The sequence below is a fragment of the Rana temporaria genome, chromosome 4 (genome assembly GCF_905171775.1).
Source record: "Rana temporaria chromosome 4, aRanTem1.1, whole genome shotgun sequence".
Taxonomy (NCBI): Eukaryota; Metazoa; Chordata; class Amphibia; order Anura; family Ranidae; genus Rana; species Rana temporaria.
The window spans coordinates 334,467,201-334,483,259 of NC_053492.1; the positions used below are offsets into that span (position 1 = coordinate 334,467,201).

The 16,059-nt window shown below is 46.2% G+C and overlaps 1 protein-coding gene across 2 annotated transcripts in view; it reads left to right on the forward strand.

The window, feature by feature from the left end:
* Positions 1–16,059, forward strand: part of MTR (5-methyltetrahydrofolate-homocysteine methyltransferase) — a 1,155,773-nt gene that overhangs the window by 365,040 nt on the left and 774,674 nt on the right. For both annotated transcript variants that reach the window (XM_040350739.1, XM_040350741.1), the window contains one exon: positions 6,719–6,813. In XM_040350739.1, the coding sequence (XP_040206673.1) occupies positions 6,719–6,813 (95 nt within the window). The remainder of the gene's footprint in view (positions 1–6,718; positions 6,814–16,059) is intronic.

Here is a 16,059-nt window from a genome sequence, read left to right on the forward strand (position 1 = left end):
TACCCCAAGCGTTTTTTTTTCCGCCCGCCCTGTGCGGTGGGGGAAGGTTTGCAAGGTGCCAAGACCCCTGCTGCGGGGCTGTAGCGCACCTGGTGCCGCAAGCCCAACAAGTCTGCGGACATACCTGCTTCCACCTGAAGGTCTGCCCCCGCCCGTGTCTCGGGTGGGGGACCGGCTTCGCGAATTCGCGGCTCGGTGGAGGTCTCTCCTCTCCAACCGTTGGGGTTGCGAAGTAGTTTCCTCGGGGTACAAGATAGTTTCTCTCTTGTCTACCAAACAGTTTTTTTCCCTCCAACCTCTGGCTTCCTCCGGTTGGCTCTGTCGGGCTGTCCAGGATCTTCTGGTCGAGGGAGTGATTGTGCCAGTTCCCTCGATGGAACGGTCTCAGGGGTTTTTACTCCAATCTGTTTGTAGTCCCCAGGAAGGACGGGGTCCGTCCCATCCTGGACCTCGAGGCCCTCGTTTGTTTTTTTTGTTAAAATACAAAAATTCAGGATGGTGTTGATTCGCTCGGTAATGGAGGCACTCCATCAGGGTCGTCCTTGGATGAACGCGTACCTGCATGTTCCCATATGCTAAAAAGCACCAGTGATTTCTGTGCTTTGCGGTCGTGGAGGACCATTTTCAATTTGTGCCCCTCCCGTTCGGCTTGGTGTCGGCACCACAGGTTTTCACAAAGGTGCTCGTCCCGATGCTGGCCCTGCTGTGTCAGCGGGGGTTTGTTATCGTGGGATATCTGGTCGACATTCTCCTACGAGCTTCTTTGGACTCAAAATTAGTAGAGGACATGTCTATCACGTGTCAGACTCTCCAAGAGTTCGGCTGGCTTCTGTATTGTCCAGAAGTCAGTGTTGTTTCCGTCTCAGGGACTGGAATACCTGGGACTAGTCCTGGATTCTGCCAAGGCGCGAGTTTTTTCTCCTAACAGAGAAACTTCAGACTCTGCATTCTGCAGTGCAGCAGTTGTCGACCCAGAAGTGGTCATCTCTGCGATTCTGCATGAGGGTTCTGGGTCTGATGGTGGCCTCTTTCGAGGCAGTTACGTATGCCCAATTCCACACCAGGGTGCTACAGAGGGAACTGCTGTCACGTTGGGACAAGCTCCCGTCATCTCTGGATTACCAGATTCAATTGAGTCAACTGGTCGAGTCTCCCCTGGTGTGGCTGGCGTCTCCGGTGCTTCGGACCGGGAAGTTGGTTTCTGCCGTGCCACTGGACAGTGGTCACGACAGGTTTCAAGCCTCTCCGGTTGGGGGGGCGTTTAGGGCACCCAGTCAACCCAGGGCGCTGGTACACTTCACCAGGAGTGGATATCCTTCCTTGTTCTACCTAAGACCTCAGCTCCTATCGTTTTGGGTCTTCCTTGGTTAAGACTCCATTCTCCTCACATTGACTGGACTGCCGGACAGATCCTGGCTTGGGGTCCCTCCTGTTCCACGTCTTGCCTACCCAAGGTTGCCCCAAAAGAGAAACTTCCTGTTGCCACCATTTCAGAATCTTTTGCTCGTCCTACCACATGTAGTGGTGTCCGGAATGTGTCCTGCAATAGTCAGGCTGATGCATTTTCTAGCCAATGTAGCACTCTGGATGAGGAGCCCGTCTGTGAACCTGAGCCGATCATTCACTCCAGTTTACCGTTGACTGTCCCTAAAACGCACAGCCAGACTAACTTGTCTGCGAGTTCTGCAGTCACTACGCCTTGTGATGCGATTCGGGTAATCACTACACCTGACTATGCTATTCAATCAGCCTCTGCATCAGCTATGCCAGGTCGGCCCATGCCCAGTGAGTCTCCTACCTTTTCTTGTTCAGGCCCTCCTGCAACCTGTCTAAGGGGCTCAATCCATCCTTTGGATAGATTGCCTCATTCGGCCAAATGGGGTTTTCTACCTTGTTTTCAGGGCTCTCTGTCTTCTGCTAATTTCCCTGCTATCCAGCTTGACTCCTGTGCCCTGTCACCTTCTAACCAACCTGACTTCAGGGTTCCTCTGATCTCTGCCCAGTCTGATGGTCCTGTGCTTTGGAGAGGATTTGGTCCTGAGGAGGCGTCTTGGATTTCTGCTTCTGAGATCTTTGCGCCCCATTTGTCGAGGAGGTTTCTTCTGGGATTCCCCTTTAGCCCTGGCTCCCGGCTGGGGAGGGGGAGGGGCCTTAAGAGGGAGGGTACTGTCATGAATATGCATCAAGTCTGTCTGGTTACCTGATCTCCATGTATCCATTAGAGGCTGACCCTGTTCTGGTTTCCCTTTTTATCACTTCCTCTTCCTGTATGGCTCCACCCTAGTCCATCCCAGGAAGCCTATATTAACCGTTGCTCTACAGGTCTGCAGTGCTGTTCAACAGTGTTCCTATGCTCAGTTCCTGTCTGCAGTGTATTGCTAGTTCCTGGTTGCAGAGTGCTACGATCATCTTCCGTGTACCGTTTTGGCTTGTCCCCGACTTCCCTGTCTGCCCGTGCCCCTGACTATTTGCATGTTCCACGGTTATCCTTGTCTGCCTGTTGCCCTGACCTCGGCCTGTCCATCACCATTGTTTGTCTTGCTGACTGCTTCGGAGTGTGACTTGAGGAATCTCGGGGATGCGACCTGGACCCAGTCGCGGCCAAGACCATCCTTACCATCAAAGGCTCTGGTGAATACAAGACTGGGTCTTAGACTCCGCGCCCTGGGTGATCTTAGGTTCACGCTTCGTCTCTGCTAGCAGTAGTCGGCCATAGGATTCACTTCCCTGTGGTGCATCCCTGACCCCTACAGGGTGCACTTGTCACCTGGCTACGGGTGACCTGACAAGAGGTTTCTCCACATGCAGGTGTTTCAGGGTCTGTGCCAAAAGTGGAGCACTCCGGACGTGGACCTTCTAGCGTCCCATCTCAATCGGTAGGTGCTACGGTTAGTGGCCGGGTTTAAGGACCCGTGGGCAGACGCGTCAGACGCGTTTGTGGTGCCTTGGGTCACTATCACCTAATTTACACCTTCCCTCTGAAGCTTCTTCCTCGCCTGCTGCGTAGAGTGGAAGCCGAAGGGTTTCTATCAATCCTGATCACCCCAGATTGGCCGCGTCGCTCCTGGTACACGGACCTGGTGCGTCTGGTGGCAGACGCCCCCTAGCGTATTCCCCTGAGAGATGTTCTTCTGTTGCAGGGTCCGATCTTCCACCCTGCTTTACAGTCTCTGGCTTTAGCGACGTGGCTGTTGAGAGCCAGGGGCTGAGGGACCGAGGCCTATTGGGCCCGGTGGTCTCTACCGTGCTACGTGCACAGAAGTCTACCTCATGTAGGATTTACCATCATACGTGGAAGGCCTACATCTCTGTGTGAGGATATGAAATGGCACCCTCGTACACACGTGGTGTACAGGATTCTGCTGTTTTTGCAGCAGGGAGTGGATCAGGCTCTCGCCTTAAGTACGGTTAGGACTCAGATTTCTGCTCTGGCTGTTTACTTTCAGCGACCCTTGGCGTCGCACTCCTTGGTGCGTACGTTTGTTCAGGATGCTCCCTTTGTGGACATTCGGGAGGTTTTTTGTTGACTGTCACAAAAGGTGATTTTTTTCTGGTAGCAATTACCTCGATCAGACGAGTGTCTGCCTGAACTGGCGGCCTTGTCTTGCAAGGCTCCCTACTTGGTCATCCATAAGGATGAGGTGGTGCTGCGGCCGCAGCCGTCTTTTCTCCCCAAGGTCGTTTCGGCTTTTCACATTTATGTGGACATTGTACTTCCACCCTTATGTCCTCAGCCGAAATACCAGGTGGAGGCCACTTTACATCCTCTGGATGTGGTTCGGGCCCTACGAGTGTACTTATCTGCTTCCGGAAGTCGGACTCGCTGTTCGTGCCGGTGGCTGGTCCTAAAAAGAGGGCCTGCCAGTCTCGTCGGCCACCATTTCTAGGTGTATCCGACGGATTGTGATTCAGGCCTATGCCCTGAAGGGGCGGGCGCCCCCTTTCGGGTTACGGCGCATTCGACCAGGGCGATCGGGGCCTCTTGGGATTTCCGGCATCATGCCTCTGTGTTACAGGTGTGTAAGGCAGCGACCTGGTCGTCGATCTGCTTTTTCAAATCTTCTGATGCCTCCTTCGGCCACAGGTGTTACAGGCAGCAGTTTATGGTTGGAGTTCCTCCGTTGATCAACTCCGGTTTTGTTTGGGGTGTAACCTGGTTTGCTGTGTTTTCCCACCCCTCAAAATTTTTGACACTGCTTGGGGACGTCCCTACTGTGAAAGGATGCTGTGTCCGTCCATGAACGGAAGAGAAAATAGGATTTTTGTACTCGCCGTAAAATCAATTTCTCTGAGTTCATGGACTGACACAGCACCCACCCCTCCTTTGTTTGTACTGCTTGTTACGAACTGAGGCTGCTAGAACAGGGTGTGGGTTATACCCGGGGGGGGGGCCACGCCCCCTGGGAGGAGCTGCACTGAGGAATGTGTTAACACTTAAAGTGCTTTTTTTCTGCCTAAACTCTCCTAAAGGAAGCTGATATAACCCTACTGTCAAAGGATGCTGTGTCCGTCCATGAACTAGGAGATGGATTTTACGGTGAGTACAAAAATCCTATTTTTTCTGTGCCAAAATAGCCGTCCGTGTGAAAGGGCCTTAAGCTGGTCATGCATTACACAATTATTTTCTAAAATGTATGTTAATTTTCCTTTCTGTGTAGTTGCCTGCTTGATTTGATACAAATTGAAAGTATTGATTAGGTTGCACCTTATATTACTTCATATAGTTTTTGGTAAATATAGAGGACAATTGTATAATGTATGTCCAGCCTTAGCCTTCTCATCTCAGTTGTGTGTCTCTGTATGCCCTTTGCCTTTGAGTTACACGCAGGGCCGATCCGCCCTATAGGCTCACTATGCAAGCCATTTAGGGCCCCGCAAAGCTGTGGAGGGCCCCCCAAATTACTAGAGGCCCCGCCTGGAGAGAAGTCATTTTTGGCCTCTGACCACGCTTCTCAATTCGCTGGCTGCATGGGAGAAAAGGTAAGAAGTCAAAACCCCCAGCTTTTCCCCCAGCAGAACACCCCCCCCCCCCCCGCTTCTCAACCTTAATGTCACATGTCACTGTCGGCAGCGCCCCCCACCCCCTCCTCAACTTTAATGTGATGTCATTTTGCTTAGGGAGGTCAGGATCAGCACTGGTTACACGGTCTGACAGCAGTATCTCAAATATTTGCGGTGTGCCTTGCTCACACATTCCCTATGTAGTGACTTCCTTTTTTTTCTTTTTTTAATGTTGGTTCAGAACATTAGGTATCCTGTCGAGCCATTTTATTACAATGACCGGTCATTAAGAAAAAACATGTTTTCTTTAAGGGCCCACATAGACTGCTACATTGTGGTAATATGCAGAAAAATAAAATCATTATCTGGTACTGCAACACCTTATGTGGCAGTAGCAAATGCATGTCAAAGCATCACTTCTTGTACAAAATAAATGGTGGTGTGCTTCGTTTCCAAAACCGAGGTCATGTGCATCCAGTTTGCGGTGCAACCTTTTTACAATTGGCTGCCTTAACTCAACACTCTTTGATGGACTCTATAGGAATTCTTAAAGCGGAACTTAAAGTGCAGTTTCCATCAAAAAAATAATTGTGCTTTATAGTGTAGCTTAGACCTAAAAAAAAAAAAAAAAGTTTTTCTCACCTTGAAATGCCTGTTGCTATGCGGTCCCACAAAATCTGCCTTCCTATTCACCGATGATCCTGACGTCTGCTCCCTCGGCTCCTCTCATCGCTAATGCTCCTGGGAAATGATGACACATGATGCTGTGCGCCTCCCCTGTGCAGGAATCGCGTGCACTTAAGCAGCCGTTGCTCGTTGTCATGGCAACCCAAGTGGTTGACGGCACGGCGCTGATGCTGCCTTGCGCATGTGCAAGTTTGCGGCGGGACGGGCGGCACTTTCTGATTCGTCTCCAGAGAAATCCAGGAAGTAATTGCTTGTGGGCTTCACAATACCCACAAGCAAAATGACAACCGGAATGTAAAGTGTTCGTTTGTAAGAAGTCTGCGGAACGGCGGCGCATTTAGCAATCGTAAGTGACCCTATGTGTACAGATAAAACGATTAGAGAACGGACATACTTAAAAAAAAAAAAAAAAAAAAATGCAAAATGTAGTGGATACCCCGCTTTAAGTCATTTTTCAGCTATTAAATGTTCTGCCCTTGTGGTTTTAACTTTTGGACGGTAAAACCATTTTTTTCTGCCACTAAATGCCTTATACAGCCCACTTCCTGTTTCTTGTCTGCTAAAAAGCCTAGGCTTATGACATCAGATACAACTCACATTCATGAGTTTGCCAGCAAGGGAGGAGAGATAAGTCATACGGGGGCCAATGAGAGCTGCAGAGCTGGAGGTGTTTTTGTGTAAATCCAGGAAGTGAACAGTCGGCAACTTCAGCTGCAGACAATTAAAATCGATGCAGCCAGACTCAGTGGAGGGAGATTTCTACAGCATATTTGGCAAGTACATAATTACAGTATATAAAAAATAATATGCAAAGTGGTTGGAGCGAAGCTTCAGAATGGCAAATATGTTATTATAAATGATGTGAGCAGACTGCAGTTCCTCTTTAATGCACGGCAATAGGTAGAAAATGTGACTCCAGCCTGAAGGATTCAGATACAAGGAAGTTTAAGTTAAGATATTACTTGTTGCATAAGTGAACTGTGACTTGTCTTTCATTGTAATCCATTTTTTTCCCCCCCCTCTTTTATAGGTTTCAGGAACCATTGTAGACAAAAGTGGGCGAACACTTTCTGGTCAGACAGTTGAAGCTTTTGCAATTAGTATATCACATGCTATACCACTATGGTAAGATGACCAGTACTCATTTAGGGTTTTTCTCCATTTAAAGCTAAGGTAAAACAATGTGTTTCCTCCAGCAGTCATCTTAATGGCACTTTAATTTTTGTAAACTGCCTATAAAAATCTGAAAGTTGGTTGGCCAACATTGGTGTTCCCATATCTTGTTATCCCTTAATTTTTCTAAGGGACTTGTACTATATTTAGGAGTTTCTTTCTTATTTTAAGAAAATATATAAAGTGTGTGGTTTTAGTAACTTTTAGCTGAAAAGTGGCGCTATACCCATAAAGATAAAGCTGCTTTAAGAACTCCAGAAGATATACAACTACTGTAGCTGCTGACTTTTAATATTAGGGCACCTGACTGTCCAGGCATCCAGCGATGTCCTTTCCCAAGCTGATAGCTGAAGCTTAATCAGCTATAGGGTGCTGGCACCGCCATCTTGACAAAGGGAAACTGGCAGTGAAGCCTTGCGGCTTCACAGCCGTTCCCTACTGCACATGCGCTGCACTGTGAAGGGGCCACAATGTTGTGGGACCTGTGAAATGTTCCAGAAGGCTGCAAGATAAGGAAGGCGGGCCGAACTGAGCCTAAAGTGAGAGCGGGTACCTGTCAAAACCAGGTACAGAATCGCCCCATCCACCCCAAGAAGATGCCAGACACGAGAGCTTACCCCTTTTGGGTGAAGCTCTGCTAAAAAGCGGAGGTCCACCGAAAAAAAATATATTAAAAGCCATCAGCTACAATTACTGCAGCTGCTGACTTTTATTATGTGGACACTTACCTGTCCATGGCGCCCACAATGTCGGAAGCCGATCTGTCATCCGGCTCTCGACTGCTGCTCCTGGCATCCTCTTTAAGGGATTAAAAAAAAGCCTTGTGGCTTCACTTCTTGGTTCCCTACTGCGCATGCGCGTCACTGGTCCCTGCTGTCTTCTGGGACGTGTGTCTCCCAGAAGACAGCAGGGGAGGACAGAGTAGGCGCCGGAAGTGGCGTAGGTCACCTCGATCACAAGGTAATCTATGCCTGGAAGTGGGAGCAAATGCCTGAATTACACAGGTACCTGCTCCCTCCTTCCCCCTGAAAGGTTCCAGATGTGACATCAGAGGGGGGATTCCAAAAAGTGGAAGTTCCATTTTTGGGTGGAACTCCACTTTAGACCCCTTTCACACTGAGGGCGTAAAAAAAAAGCCTGCAAAGCGCCCTAAAACAGCTGCTCCGTTCACTCAAGTGTGAAAGCCAGAGGGCGCCAGAAAAAGTCCTGCCAGCAGCTCTCCTGCCCATGGTAACGCGGCGGTTTACCACCGACGCTGGGGGCGTCATAGTCTGAAAGGGCTCTTAAACTTGGTGAGTGGATGACCATTTAGTGTATTTTTTTTTTTTTTAATGCATCTGTTATAATAAAAAAAATAAAAAAATCTCTTGCAAAGTTTGACATTTTAAAAGGAATTTGAACTGGTCTCAAGCATCCTATATTCCATACAACAGTGCATGTTAAGAAATTCTATAAAGTATTTCACTAAAGTGACTACACCCCACTCATTTTTGTAAATATTTTATTATATCTTCTCATGTGACAACACTGAAGAAATTACACTTTGCTACAATGTAAAGTAGTATGTACAGCTTGTATAACCGTGTAGATTTGCTGTCCCCTCAAAATAAATCGCATACACAACCATTAATGTCTAAACCACTGGCAACAAAAGTGAGAATGTCCAAATTGAGCCCAAAGTGTCTATTTTGTGTGACTGCCATTATTTTCCAGCACTGCCTTATCACTCTTGAGGATGGGGTCACAGAGCTGGACTCCTCCACCTTCCATTTTAGGATGCCCCTGAGATGCTCAATAGGGTTTAGGTCTGGAGACTTGCTAGGCCAGTCCATCACCTTTAGCCTTGGCTTCTTTAGCAAGGCAGTGGTCTTCTTGGAGGTTGTGAAGGATGCTTCAGTTTAAATTCTCCCTGCTAAGTAATATTGTGTGTGTTAGGTGTAAAAGGTGACTTTTGGTATTCTGCTTGAACATCCATGATAATCCTACAGTGAGGCATACAAAGGGTTAATTGTAGAATGACTCTTTAACTGCTAAAATTCTAATGTCCGTTCTTAGTTAATTGATCTATTGTGTTTACCCTTAAGATGTGTATTGTATCGTCAGTATCTAAAGAAATGTGTCTGGCAGGTTCGGTGCCAGAGGGTCTAGAGACTGATTAGTTCAAGGAGATATCATTGTTTCCAAGGATCTGTATTGAAGACCCCCCACTGTGTGAGGGGGGGCGGAGATTGTCATTGTAACAGCTTGTAACCTGCATATAACCAGCTGAATGCTGCCATTAAAGCGTGTCTCTTGTTCCAGCATTAACCTTGGCTCCTGTGTGGATTATTGGGCCATCCCAGGGAGTTCTACTCATGGAATATTGGGTGATTTGCTTTTATGGGGAGAAGGGAAGACTTTGACGGGGATATCATTCTAATACCGTCACAATTGGTTGGCAGCAGCGGGATTTTCCCTTCTACTCTCCTTTACACCCGGATTCCAAGCAGACACTGGAAGAACTACTGGAAGTCGTGGAAGGATTGCTAGCAACAAAACCAAGCAGGGCATCATAGCAGAATTAATGGAGCTAGACCAGGAGAACTTGGTTGCAGCAACGCCAGCAGTACAAGAGATGGAGACACCAGTGATTCAGGAAGAGGAATCGCCAGCCAATAATCTAATGAGAGAAGCTAGCATGGTTCGGTCCGAACCCAACGGCGGATGTGGTGCTGAAAGTGATGGGCCTGTTAGCGGAGGAGGCTAAACAAATAAGAGACGCAGAACTACAGTTAAAACTGGCAGCAGTCCAACAAGCAGCCGCACATTCTCCAAACAGTGAGTACAGCACAGCAGACACAAGTAAGTAACCGTTTAGCGCTTTTAAAGCTTTTGATGAAAAGGACTGTGAGATTGATAACTACCTGGCAGATTTTGAGCGACAATGTAACCTGCACCGAATAGCTAGAGGAGAGTGGGTTGCAATATTGTCAGGCAAACTGTCAGGCAAAGCTTCTGATGCTTTCCGGACCGTGCCAGATCAGGATATCCATAGCTACACCCGGGTTAAAGAAGTGCTCCTGGCTCGTTATGCAGTAACCCCAGAGTCCCACCGACAGAAGTTCAGGGACTCACGCAAAACCACGAAAGACTCTTACGCGGAATGGGCATGGCAGTTATCCCTGTCGGCCTCTAACTGGGTTAACAGCAGCCAGGCCACCACCGCAGAGGACATTTTGCAACTAATGCTCCTGGAGCAATTTTACAATCACATCCAGACGGACGTCAAAGACTGGGTGAGAGATTGCAGGCCCATGACTCTACCAGAGGCCGCGGAGTTGGCGGATGAATATGCGGATACTCGCAAGACAAACCAGGTCACACCACAGGTACAACCTCCACGACCAACCGCGCCCTCACACCCACCAGCCGATAGATACCAACCTCCAAACAGACCGGTGACATCTAGCCCTCGCTATCCACACCAGGAGGACAACGAACAACGCTGCTTCCGGTGCAAACAGCTGGGTCACTTCAAGCAGAATTACCCCATGAATGACAACACCAGGTCAAATTGGTCTCAACCTGGGTACCGCCCACCAGCAGCAGCCCATTGTGTAGACTCGGCTTAGGATCCCCAGGAGCTGGGTCCGGAAGAACCATTGGGCACCCCTTACAAAGCCCTCATGGTACAATCTGTTATTACGGACAACAGGGAACACTATTGTCAGCTGGTCATGGGCGACAGCCATGAGCCGGAGGGGCCCTGGAGGGAGCTGGGCAGAAAGAGGCACCGCCGGCCACCCTCCAAGAAGAAGAGGTCCTGGAAGCCGTATAACAAGCTGACCTGGGAGGAAAAGAAGCGACTGGAAGAGAGGGAGTCGCAGCGGGCGTCCCAGATGCGGGCCGAGATGTTCGCCAAGGGCCCACCGGTGGCCCCTTACACCACCACCCAGTTCCTGATGATGAAAGACCACGTGGAAAGCCTGCAGGACATGAGCAAGCAGGAGCTGATCCGTGAGTACATGGAGCTGGAGGAGTGCATAAGCCGCATGGAGAACAACCACCTGAGGTCACAGCAGGCTGACCCCCCCAGGCTCCATGAACTGGAGAAGCTCAAAGGAGAACCGGCGGCTGCGGAGGGAGCAGGGGGTGGCTGACCCTATGGGGCACTGATCCCCCCCCGAACTCTGAGCACCAGTGCTACAGCATTTCAACAAATATAACTTTTTCTTTTTATGAATCTCCTGTGATTGTCACTTCAGAGCCATAACCTTCCCCCTCCCATAGCGGGACACCTAGACGGCGGCGCACGGACCCATTCGCCGTCTTCACACTGACTTCTGGTGACTCTGCAGATCGCACAAAGACTTGGGGACTGACCGGCGTGTGATCTGACGACCCGGTGGCATACCTGAGTCTGAAGCAGTTGCCAAGGGAGGTCAATCACGCCAAACGGAGTTAACCTCGGACTAAAAGCTCTGAACCCGTCAACCCTACTGGACCAGGGAAGGTCCAACCGGGTTGCTGGAGCAGGGAGAAAAAGGGGGGCCATTGTGAAGGATGCTTCAGTTTAAATTCTCCCTGCTAAGTAATATTGTGTGTGTGTTAGGTGTAAAAGGTGACTTTTGGTATTCTGCTTGAACATCCATGATAATCCTACAGTGAGGCATACAAAGGGTTAATTGTAGAATGACTCTTTAACTGCTAAAATTCTAATGTCCCTCCTTAGTTAATTGATCTATTGTGTTTACCCTTAAGATGTGTATTGTATCGTCAGTATCTAAAGAAATGTGTGGCAGGTTCGGTGCCAGAGGGTCTAGAGACTGATTAGTTCAAGGAGATATCATTGTTTCCAAGGATCTGTATTGAAGACCCCCCCACTGTGTGAGGGGGGGCGGAGATTGTCATTGTAACAGCTTGTAACCTGCATATAACCAGCTGAATGCTGCCATTAAAGCGTGTCTCTTGTTCCAGCATTAACCTTGGCTCCTGTGTGGATTATTGGGCCATCCCAGGGAGTTCTACTCATGGAATATTGGGTGATTTGCTTTTATGGGGAGAAGGGAAGACTTTGACGGGGATATCATTCTAATACCGTCACACAGGTGTTTGGGGTCGTTATCATGTTGGAATACTGCCCTGTGGCACAGTCTCTGAAGGGAGAGGGGATCATGCTCTGCTTCAGTATGTCACAGTACATGTTGGCATTCATGGTTCCCTCGAACTGTAGCTCCCCAGTGCCGGTAGCACCATGCTTGACTGTAGGCAAGACACACTTGTCTTTGTACTTTTCACCTGGTTGCCACCACACACGCTTTACACCATCTGAACCAAATAAGTTTATTTTGGTCTCGTCAGACCACAGGACATGGCCTTAGTCTGTTTGTCTTCAGCAAACTGTTTGCAGGCTTTCTTTTGCATAGTCTTTAGAAGAGGCTTTCTTCTGGGACAACAGCCATGCAGACCAAAGTGATGCAGTGTGCGAAGTATGGTCTGAGCACAGACAGGCTGACCCCCACCCCTTTAACCTCTGTGGCAAAGCTGGGCAGCACTCATATGTCTATTTCCCAAAGACAACCTCTGGATTTGACGCTAAGCACATGCACTCCACTTCTTTGGTCGACTATGTCGAGACCTGTTCTGAGTAGAACATGTCCTGCTAAATGGCTGTATGATCTTGGCCACCGTGCTGCAAGCTCAGTTTCAGGGTCTTGGCAATCTTCTTATAGCCTAGGCCATCTCTATGTAGAGCAACAATTCTTTTTTTCAGATCCTCCGGTTTTTATCATGAGGTGCCATGTTGAATTTCCAGTGACCAGTATGAGAAAGTGAGAGCAATAACACCAATTTTCCACCTGCTCCCCATTCACACCCGAGACCTTGTAACACTGAGTCACGTGACACAGGGGAGGAATTTCTAATTGAGCCAAATCTTGACATTTTCACTTAGGGGTGTACTCGCTTTTGCTGACAGCAGTTTAGACAATGGCTGTGTGTTGTTTTGAGGGGACAAGAAATTTGTAATGTTATACACGCTGTACACTCACTACTTTACATTGTAGCAAAGATGGAATTTATTCAGTGTGAAAAGATATACTAAAATATTTACAAAAATGTGAGTGATGTATGTACTTTTGTGAGATTGTGTGTGTGTATATGTGTATATATGTATGTGTGTGTGTATGTGTGTGTGTATATATATATATGTGTGTGTGTGTGTGTGTGTGTGTGTGTGTGTGTGTGTGTGTGTGTGTGTGTGTATATATATATTTATAGTGTGTGTGTATAGAATATTTTATATAGTCCTTTATCTAGGTGGCTCAGAGATTTGACCAGCAGATACAGCAATTTTTATTTCATGTGCACCATCCTTGGATGCTCATGAATAACACATGCCCATCATTGTGCAATATTCCACATTTTATTAATCTTAGCAATATCAACATATTCACTCATTTAATTTTGTCTTTTGACCATCAGTCTATGCAGCTTTCCAAAAACAGCCTGTGCTCACCGTTCCATTTCAGGAAGGTGTTGTGCAGTTTCAAATAATACAAGGAAAAGATCGCACAGCTGCCCTAGTGCGATACCGTTTTAATGATAAAATAAAAATAAAATAAAGGATTGCACTCAAACATGGGACTTATCGCATGTACAGCAGGATGTATGTCTCCCTTCCTGGCCTGTATAACTGGGTTGGCTCCCAAAAAGGAGTGGTAATGAGGTGGGATGTAACTGCAGACTCTGCTTCCTCATCTCGTCAGGCTGTGGCTGCTGCAGGGCATGCACGCGGTCCAGCCGGCGCTGCATGACGTCACTCGCGGCCGGAGAGGAAAGTGAAGTGTCACCTCGTAGCTAACAAACGGTTGGCAAGACTCAAGCAGTTCAAGCCTCGATTTCAGTGCGGGTCAGGGGTCAGATGTGCATTATCGGGAAGCTAGTTCCACCATTTTGCTTATGGTATTCATGACTCTTACTTGACTTTACCTATCCGATTGGCTTTATGCCATCTTAACTACAGGCGCTTCTTGCCCATCTCTGGCTTGTTTACTTTCTATCACCCCATGTTCATAATAAGCCATAAATCTGAAATTTTAGCTCTATTCCCTCCATACAATGCAGTATCTCTATTTCCTCCATGCAAATGTATGTGTTCAGGCTATAATGAAATGACTGGATAGGCTTTTACAATCTTACCAGATCTATAATGTACCTATTATTATTTTCAATAGTGTATGAAAGCATTTTGTAGAAAATCCTTAATAAAAAGCATACCATTTATGTATACACACTCACACTATACAAATGTATTAAAATAACATCGTAAAATATATCAAACGTGTATGAAATATATATACTGTATAGAAATTAACAAAAATTACCAAAAAATGAAAAAAAATCAATATATAAAAACAATTAAGAATAAAAAAACGGTATAAAAAATAAATAGAAATAGATGATATTGTAATATGGTTATCGCAAAACATGAAACCAAGTCACTAAAATGCCTATATGTTATATCAAACCTATTTAACCACTTAAGCCCCGGACCAAAATGCAGCTAAAGGCCCAGGCCAGGTTTTGCGATTCGGCTCTGCGCCGCTTTAACACACAATTGCGTGGTCGTGCGACGTGGCTCCCAAACAAAATTTAAAAATGGGGGGAACTAATGCGCAAAACCAACCTAGCTAGGGCACACAAACCTAAACTTACTTTAATTGTTATTTCATTTTAGTATCTACTAAGCAGCAGCCACGACTAATAGTGCTCACACACTGATAATAGATTAAAAATAAGGGGGGTGTAATAGCGCTTGCAATTAACATTAAAATATAGCTAAATAATCATAATGACAATTCCTGTTAATAGAAAGAATTTCCCAAAAATAAAAATAATAATAAGGTCAAATAACAATTTCTAGAGTGAATCCGCCAATTCCTGTGTGTCTAAATGTGTTCCACTTCAGATGCATTCAAAAAAACGCCCAACATCAATAAATAATGTGGAGGGTGATGGGAGAAGTAATAATAAAAATTACCTATTTCTGTAATATAGGAAGTAGGAGGGTTGCTGGTGACGTCATCCGCTCGCGGCCACAGAGTGGAGACAATCTGTACTACACATGCTGTTGATTACAGCTCTGAAACAGTGTTTCCTGTTTTCTTTTATTAATAAACTTTAAATGATTTTACGCTATGGAGGCTTCCCTGTGCTTTGTTTGAGTGTCATAGCTGGGACCCTGTGAGCCTTTTATTGGTGGATTGGAACAGCAGGCTGGCTGTGGGATACGGTTCTATCAACAATATTATAGGCTTTATACAAGCCTCTTCAAGGTAAGGGGCTTGCAGAAACACTCAACTTTATATCTACACTTTGGAAAGCCTGGCGTCTGTTTGCAAGCATGTGTGCACGTTTACCATCATGCACTGAAGCAGTATCTCTGGAATCTGATTATTAGTGGAGCACTTTGAAAATTTATGATTGAAAATTCCTTTTAAAAAAATTGGATTTGTTATTGCACGATTGTGCACTGGACACATTTTTTATTATTTCTGGCACTGTTTATGCTTAATCCCGTGGTGAATTCTATGGGACACTTTCACTGCAGAAAGTATATGGATTTGGTTTTTTTCACCCATGCATGTTATTGAACATTTTAAGAAGAATTTATTTTGCTTACAAAACCTTTTTTTATTGGACATTATTCACTATTTATATCGCATATTATTGCACAATCACTTTTAGTGGATGGAGCACTCTATTAATTTTGCGTTTTCACATTTTATGATCATTTATGTATGTTTATGTAAATATTATTGCTACCGTTTTATGATTCTTTTTCAGGATTATTTTATTGGTTTCACCTTATCAACACTGTGCTTTTATTGGCACATCTGTTTTACCTGAATAGGTAATTTTTATTATTACTTCACTCCCATCACCCTCCACATTATTTATTAATGTTGGGCGTTTTTTTGATAAATATCCCCCAAAAACATATATAATTTTTTCCTCAGTTTAGGCCGATACATATTCTTCTACCTATTTTTGGTAAAAAAAAACGCAATAAGCGTTTATTGATTTGGTTTGCGCAAAATTTATAGCGTTTACAAAATAGGGGATAGTTTTATTGCATTTTTATTAATTCTTTTTTTTACTATTAATGGCGGTGACCAGCGATTTTTTTTCGTGACTGCGACATTATGGCGGACATTT